The 8,439-nt window shown below is 47.0% G+C and overlaps 1 protein-coding gene across 1 annotated transcript; it reads right to left on the bottom strand.

Annotated features, from left to right (window-relative positions):
- Positions 1–415: 415 nt before the first annotated feature.
- LOC109753317 (probable glycosyltransferase 4) lies at positions 416–2,081 on the bottom strand. Its single transcript, XM_020312221.4, has one exon. It carries the CDS (start codon positions 1,932–1,934, stop codon positions 651–653), a length of 1,284 nt encoding a protein of 427 aa, XP_020167810.1. The 5' UTR covers positions 1,935–2,081; the 3' UTR covers positions 416–650.
- Positions 2,082–8,439: the final 6,358 nt, after the last annotated feature.

Genomic DNA, 8,439 nt, shown 5'->3' with positions numbered 1-8,439 from the left:
AGGATTAGAAAATTATTTGGTCAAGAAAAATAGAAAATCATGATATACTTCTTTGAAATTTTCCCTTTAAAATTGCCGGTTTACTCATGATTGATGACAAATATGTTCACTCATTTTTAGTCCAAGCGACATTTTTTGTATCACAACATTGTTAAACGTCTATATTGCCTCTCTTGTGTTAGCACACTATATTTTTGTTCATTATTTTCTAGAACGAATGATGATAATTTTTCACATGATAATACGTGCGTTGCACATGCACACTTACTAGTTAGTTATAAAATAGGTAAAGATAAAGATTGTAGCCATCCACATAAAAGAGTGATGTGGGAGGAAGACGGGGAGAAGAAGGAATCAGGTGGGTTTTCTCTTGATCGAGATGGAAGTGTTGTCCTTTTATAGCATGAGATGAAAATTTTGTTGTCTGCTCATTGCTTGACCGTGGCCTCCCACCAATAGACGTTGGTTTCTAAATAATCACAGCCATTCATCTCCATCCGATGGAAGAGAGTGGGATGGTCATGCCTCTCTTCGTTTTCATTTCAACTCATCAATCCGGATCGAGTTGACCTAAATATTCAGAGTGTGTAAAACAGGACGTGTTGCGTGTCCCGATGTCTGCACGTTGACACCCAAACCAACCGAAGGATCTAGTTGATGCCGGCGGCCCTGAACTCTGGGTGCAGGAGCCGGCCGATCTCCTCGTCGTCGGCGTCCAGCGGCCGTCCGGTGTCGTTCCTGACGCGCCGCACGGCCGTGGTGCCGAGCGACTCGTGCTGGAACCCGTAGAGGCCGAGTATCTGGTCGTCCGCGAAGTTGAGCGCGCGCTCCATGCCCTCACGGCACGCCGCGGCCTCATAGGTCGCGCCCGGCTCCCCGCACGGCTTGCACCCGACGAAGTGCGTCACCAGCGGCCACCGGTGGTCGCCGAGCCCCGGCCGCCACCTGCTCCGCATCTCCTCGTAGCGGCCCACGATCTCCTCCCAGAACCCGTGCAGGTGGTAGGAGCTCTCCAGGAACACCTTGTCCCCCCACCGGCCGCGCTCCGTCGCCAGCAGGTACACCAGCGCCGACTGGTCGTCCGCCTCCCAGGCCGCCCGGTTCGACAGCGCCTCCGCGAAGACCCTCCCGTACCGTTCGCGCACGGGGCCGCGCGGCCCCATGCGCGCCCACGCGTCCAGGAGGTCCAGCGACCACCGGCAGTTCCGGAGCAGGAGGCTACCGGTGTTGGCGCCGAGCCAGTTCCTGGCGCCGTACACCTCGTCGTCCCAGCCGTGGAGCACCAGGTTGTGGCCCGCGTACCTGCCCCACGGCGGCTCGAACAGCATGTCCGTGAACACCGCGTCCGAGTCCACCCACCAGAGCAGCTCCGTCTCCGGGTGCGCCACCATCAGCGCCCGCAGCAGCGGCAGCTTCGTCCAGAACCCCGTCATCTCGCCGTCCAGCACCGCGTTGCTGTAGAAGATGTCCAGCCCGTGCACGCGGCAGTAGTCCGCCTTGTTCTTGAACGCGCGCAGGAGCACGTGGTCGCCCTCCGCCTCCGTGCACCGCCGCGGCGACGAGCCGGTGACCATGAGCACCCGAGGCCGCTCCGGCGCGACAAAGGCCGGGAACCGAGGGTGCGCGGCCAGCCATGCCGCTCTGCGGGCGTCGTAGTCGGACACGTTCGGGCCCAGCGAGTACGGCCGGTCGCTCAGCTGGCGCACCCGTTGCTCCTCGCTGGGAACAGCCGCCGCCACGGCCTCCGGCGGCTCCTTCGTGGCTGGAGCGTCACGGGCGCCATCGAGGCAGGCGTACTCGATGCGGATGCGCGGGAGGTCGGCCGTGAACAAGAAGAGCGCGCATGACCCGACGATGAACAAGACGATCGGAATGATGGGGACGGCGAACAGCAGCTTGCGCCGTGCTCGCCTCTCTCGCTGTTCCTCCGCCATCGACCGCTGAGGACGGAAGAGGCATGCACGCACGCGCTACCTAACCTACGCGGCTGCACCTGTTATAGCCACACCGTGGGGAATTAATGGAGGACAAGCTATGGTGGCATTTCAAATTCACTCGCATCGCAAGGTTGGTTGCGATGGTGGCATCTCGACTTCACTCGCAAGGTTGGCTGTATTTTCGCTTACACGAGAGGAAAAGCAACCGTTTACCTATTTGCCAACTTCCACCCTCGGCCAACCCAAGCCATATATAAAAAATTACAAATATTAAAGAACCTAAGTTGCCATGGCCTAAAAATGATGGCAGAAAAATACTGACAAAAGAAACATTGCGAAATAAATTTTTTTTATGAAAAGTAAATATGTCTTGATTTCAAAAATGAATTTGCCATGATGTAAAAAGGATTTTTTGTCTCAAAATTTTTGTAAAAAATAATGGAATTTACCACGGTTTGTTCGACAAAAAATGTACATGTTCCAAAAACAAATAATTGACATGTTCAAACAACTAAATTTTCCATTGTCCAACACTATATTTTCTTTGGTGGGAAAATAAAATAAAATTTGCCATGGTTCTAGTACAATTTTTTGCCATGGGCCTAGTATAATGAAAATTTTGCCTTCTAGTATAATCTACACACATATTGTACAGTACTTGTATGTATACACTTACACACACAGCATCCAACAATTCACATAAAGGAAGATAAAAACCGGCTCAAAACAAGAAAGAAATAAGGTGTTGTGTAATCATGTGGACTCGAAATTATCTATAATGCTAATTGATTTTTTTTCCAGCGCCGGCCGTTGCCAATTCCTGTCAACCGGTCCCATACCTAGGTGAATGTGGTAGTGTATGACATCCTAAACGTCAAAAATTAGGTAGGAAACCTATCATACCATATATAATAGTGGAGTTTTCGTAACTCTGAAGTTTTCTAAGAATGAACGAATTAGTGGCATTGGTATTATCCTTATAGGATAAATAAAATGAAAAAATGATGAAAAAACTTGCACACAATTTGTACAGAAATTGTATTTTTCTTCAAATGCAAGATTAAATATATAATAATGTAATATATATATATATATAATAGTGTAATTTTCTAGCATAATTTACTCCCATATTGTAAAATAAGTACGTGTATACTTACACACACACAACATTCATTCATACACATAAAAAATGATTAAAAAGGGGGAAATATAAACGAACACACATAGAAAAGGAAGAAAATGAATGGGCCGAAAAAATATCATGCAACTGTCAATTAAATTATCCAGTAATTGGCATTCATAGAGACACTGGGTGCGCTCATGAGAGCCAGCGGACATCAAGTAACACATTTTTTTAATTGATGTTATGTTTATTGCGTTTACCGGTAGTGTTAGTGTTTTGCCTTCAATCTTGCATTGAGCTATTACTTCTTTATCCAGGTTATAGGACACAATTTATTCCAAACCAAGGATTTTCAGTATACTTCCTTCGTGGAATAATATATTGGATCAGTCCAGGTGAAGAAATAGAATAAACCACATTTACATTATTGAGGCAAAGTTTGTCATTATTAGTTTTGGCCAGTTTGTAGGGAAGCACTAATTCCTGTCAAAGCCCATAAACTTTAAAACCCAATATAAAACTAATCAGTCTTATGCAAAGGCATGTCAAGAGATTTTGGTGAAATATGGGGTAGGATTTAGGCCCATCTAACAATTTCAAAAAAAATCTCTAAAGGCCCATGTAGGTGTCATGGCAAAGGGTGATGGGAAGTTTAGTCCCACCCCGCTAGTGGAGAAGGAGTTGGACCTCCTTATAAAGGATTCTCTTCCACATGCTAGGAGCTTGAGAAGAGAAATGGTTCACGCACGCTCCTCCGCCACCTGCCACGCCTCGTCACGACGCGCCGCGCCACGGGTTGCAGGATTGAGCCGAGCAGAGCTCACACCTACGCGCTTATTTTTGTCGGCTAGGAATGGAGAATTTCTGACAATTGGGCCACGATCTGAGACGTCGGACCGTGGGCTATCTCGGACGTGGGTACAACCCACGTCTCTCCACCCGGACGCGCATATATATGTGAGGCGTTGTGTCGGGACCCCGATCCTAAGTCACACCGATCTAGCATAAGACACATCATATCACTTGGCGGCCTCACGCACGGTATTCCCACGGCTGCAGCCTTACCTTGGCCAGGACCGTTTGCGTCTTTTGGCTCACGTATATGATTGTGATGCTAGCATCCATATGACAGAGAACCCGGGCCGACATGACTAGTCGTAAACCAAGGTGGCACAAACTTACAGGGACAGGCACACACGACCCAGCAATGCACAACTACAAGAACTTCAAGGAACACCCTGTGACATTTCTCTGTAGGGACAGACACAGGAGCAAAGAAGCACTATAGGAATCAGGCACTTTGTCGTCTGCTATGGCTGATGGCAAAGGCATGCCTGGCGGACGGCAAAGGCCTTTGTCGTTAGCCAGCAGACGGCCCCACGTCCGGCTGAATGACCTATGGCAAAGGGTTGCTTTGCTGTCTGCTTTAATAAAGCGGAGGGCAAAGAATTTTGCCGTCAGCCATCCTAAGCAAGCAGATGACAAAGGACCTGGATGGCAGAGGGATAGGGTTACGTCCGTTAGGTGGCTAATGGCGTGCTTTGCTGTCTGCTGGCAGACGGCAAAGAAGCAGAGGTCTTTGCCGTCTGCTAGCCACTCATTTACCTAGAATATTTGAGTTTCTGACATCCTGACTGTTGCCTGCATTCTGGCTCCCTTGCTCTGCCTCCACTTCTTCTACTCCTTTAGTGTTGTACAAAGCATTATGTCTCCAGCTGTTCATGGTTCCAGGGCCTGTGGCAAACGGTGTATCACCCCGACCACAGCCTCAACCGGAGCCAATAGGCGGTTCCCAATGCCCAACATCTCCTCGTCCTCTCCCCGCATTTCTTCCAGCACCGCGGCCACGACCACGTCCCCTGCCACCATCCACTAACATGAAGTCCCCCCATTCTAACTTGCTCACATCATGTTCTCCAGTGCCACATTCCTAGTACCAGTGGCCCATCATGCCACAATTGCCACAAAACATAGGGATTTTTTCATATTGGACTTGGCAGTATTCAATTTCTTCATTCTTCGTTATAGAAACAAAGCGGATTAACTTCTTTGTCACATTCAGTTCCACCCTTACTCTTACAAACTCCCCTACAAACCCAGCCGGGAGAGTAGTATGGACTTCCAGAATCTTTCCCATCTTGCGGCACAAACCCTTGATCGCAGCGGGAATAAGAAAATTATTAGGTAATTTGAGCAGTCTTGCCCAAACAGTGATCTTACACTACTAGGGAAAAGCCTAGCAGTAGCGCGAGTATTTGGTGTATCTGTCTGGGAACGCAGTATTTCAAAAAATTTACCTACGATCATGCAAGATCTAACTCGGAGATGCATAGCAACGAGCGGGGAGAGTGTGTCCACGTACCCTCGTAGACCGAAAGCGGAAGCGTTTAGTAACGCGGTTGATGTAGTCGAACGTCTTCGCGATCCAACCGATCCAAGCACCGAACGTACGGCACCTCCGCGTTCAGCACACGTTCAGCTCGATGACGTCCCTCGATCCAGTTGAGGCCGAGGGAGAGTTCCGTTAGAACGATGGCGTGGCGACGGTGATGATGAAGTTACCGGCGCAGGGCTTCGCCTAAGCACTACGACGATATGACCTAGATGTGTAATTGTGGAGGGGGGCACCGCACACGGCTAAGAGAAGACTTGGTGTGCCTTTGGGGTGCCCCCCTCCCACGTATATAAAGGAGGGGGAAGAGGAGGCCGGCCCTAGAGGGGGCGCACCAAGGGGGGAGTCCTACTTGGACTCCCGGTCCAAGTAGGATTCGCCCCCCTCCCTTTCCTATTCCAACTAGGAGAAGGAGGGAAGGAGAGGGAGAGGGGAAGGAAGGGGGGCTGCGCCCCCTCCCTCTAGTCCAATTCGGACTGCCCTTGGGGGGCGCCACTGTGTGTCATCCTCTCTTCTTCTCCCTTATGGCCCATTAAGGCCCATAACTTCTCGGGGGGGGGGGGGGGGGGGGGTTCCGGTAACCCCCAGTACTCCAAAAATCATCCGAAACATCCCGAACCATTCCGGTGTTCGAATATAACCTTCCAATATATGAATCTTTACCTCTCGACCATTTCGAGACTCCTCGTCATGTCCGTGATCTCATCCGGGACTCCGAACAAACTTCGATTCATCAAATCACATAACTCATAATACAAATCGTCATCGAACGTTAAGCGTGCGGACCCTACGGGTTCGAGAACTATGTAGACATGACAGAGACACATCTCTGGTCAATAACCAATAGCGGAACCTGGATGCTCATATTGGTTCCTACATATTCTATGAAGATCTTTATCGGTCAAACCGCATAACAACATACGTTGTCCCCTTTGTCATCGGTATGTTACTTGCCCGAGATTCGATCGTCGGTATCATCATACCTAGTTCAATCTCGTTACCGGAAAGTCTATTTACTCGTTCTGTAATGCATCATCATGTAACTAACTCATTAGTCACATTGCTTGCAAGGCTCATAGTGATGTGCATTACCGAGAGGGCCCAGAGATACCTCTCCGATACACGGAGTGACAAATCCTAATCTCGATCTATGCCAACTCAACAAACACCATCGGAGACACCTGTAGAGCATCTTTATAATCACCCAGTTACGTTGTGACGTTTGATAGCACACAAGGTGTTCCTCCGGTATTCGGGAGTTGCATAATCTCATAGTTAGAGGAACATGTATAAGTCATGATGAAAGCAATAGCAGTAAAACTAAACGATCATTATGCTAAGCTAACGGATGGGTCTTGTCCATCACATCATTCTCTAATGATGTGATCTCGTTCATCAAATGACAACACATGTCTATGGCTAGGAAACTTAACCATCTTTGATCAACGAGCTAGTCTAGTTGAGGCATACTAGGGACACTCAGTTTTGTCTATGTATCTACACATGTACTAAGTTTCTGGTTAATACAATTCTAGCATGAATAATAAACATTTATCATGATATAAGGAAATATAAATAACAAATTTATTATTGCCTCTAGGGCATATTTCCTTCAGTCTCCCACTTGCACTAGAGTCAATAATGTAGTTCACATCGTCATGTGATTTAACACCAATAGTTCACATCTTTATGTGATTAGTTCACATCTCCATGTGACTAACACCCAAAGGGTTTACTAGAGTCAATAATCTAGTTCACATCGCTATGTGATTAATACCCAAAGAGTACTAAGGTGTGATCATGTTTTGCTTGTGAGAGAAGTTTAGTCAACGGGTCTGCCACATTCAGAGCCGTATGAATTTTGCCAATTTTCTATGTCTACAATGCTCTGCACGGAGCTACTCTAGCTAATTTCTCCCACTTTCAATATGTATCCAGATTGAGACTTAAAGTCATCCGGATCAGTGTCAAAGCTTGCATCGACGTAACCCTTTACGGCGAACTTTTTGTCACCTCCATAACCGAGAAACATGTCGTTATTCCACTAAGGATAATTTTGACCACTGTCCAGTGATCCACTCCTGGATCACTATTGTACCCTCTTGCCAAACTCAAGGTGAGGTACACAATAGGTCTGGTACACAGCATAGCATATTTTATAGAACCTATGACTGAGGCATAGGGAAGGACTTTTCATTCTCTTTCTATTTTCTGCCGTGGTCGGGTTTTGAGTCTTCACTCAACTTCATACCTTGCAACACAGGCAAGAACTCCTTCTTTGACTGTTCCATTTTGAACTACTTCAAAAACTTTTCAAGTTATGTACTCATTGAAAAAACTTATCAAGCGTCTTGATCTATATCTATAGATCTTGATGCTCAATATGTAAGCAGCTTCACCAAGGTCTTTCTTTGAAAAACTCCTTTCAAACACTCCTTTATGCTTTCCAGAAAATTCTACATCATTTCTGATCAACAGTATGTCATTCACATATACTTATCAAAAAGGCTGTAGTGCTCCCACTCACTTTCTTACAAATACAGGCTTCACCAAAAGTCTGTATAAACCATATGCTTTGATCATCTTATCAAAGTGTATATTCCAACTCCGAGATGCTTGCACCAGTCCATAGATGGATTGCTGGAGCTTGCACACTTTGTTAGCACCTTTAGGATTGACAAAACCTTCTTGTTGCATCATATACAACTTTTCTTTAAGAATTTGATTAAGGAATGTAGTTTTGACATCCATTTGCCAGATTTCATAAAATGTGGCAATTGCTAACATGATTCAGACAGACTTAAACATCGCTACGAGTGCGAAAATCTTATCGTAGTCAACACCTTGAACTTGTCGAAAACCTTTTTGCGACAATTCAAGCTTTGTAGATAGTAACACTACTATCAGCGTCTGTCTTCCTCTTGAAGATCCATTTATTCTCAATGGCTCGCCGATCATCGGACAAGTCAATCAAAGTCCATACTTTG

This window comes from Aegilops tauschii, chromosome 7, assembly GCF_002575655.3.
Source record: "Aegilops tauschii subsp. strangulata cultivar AL8/78 chromosome 7, Aet v6.0, whole genome shotgun sequence".
NCBI lineage: Eukaryota > Viridiplantae > Streptophyta > Magnoliopsida > Poales > Poaceae > Aegilops > Aegilops tauschii.
This window is presented reverse-complemented; position numbering and strand designations above follow the sequence as displayed.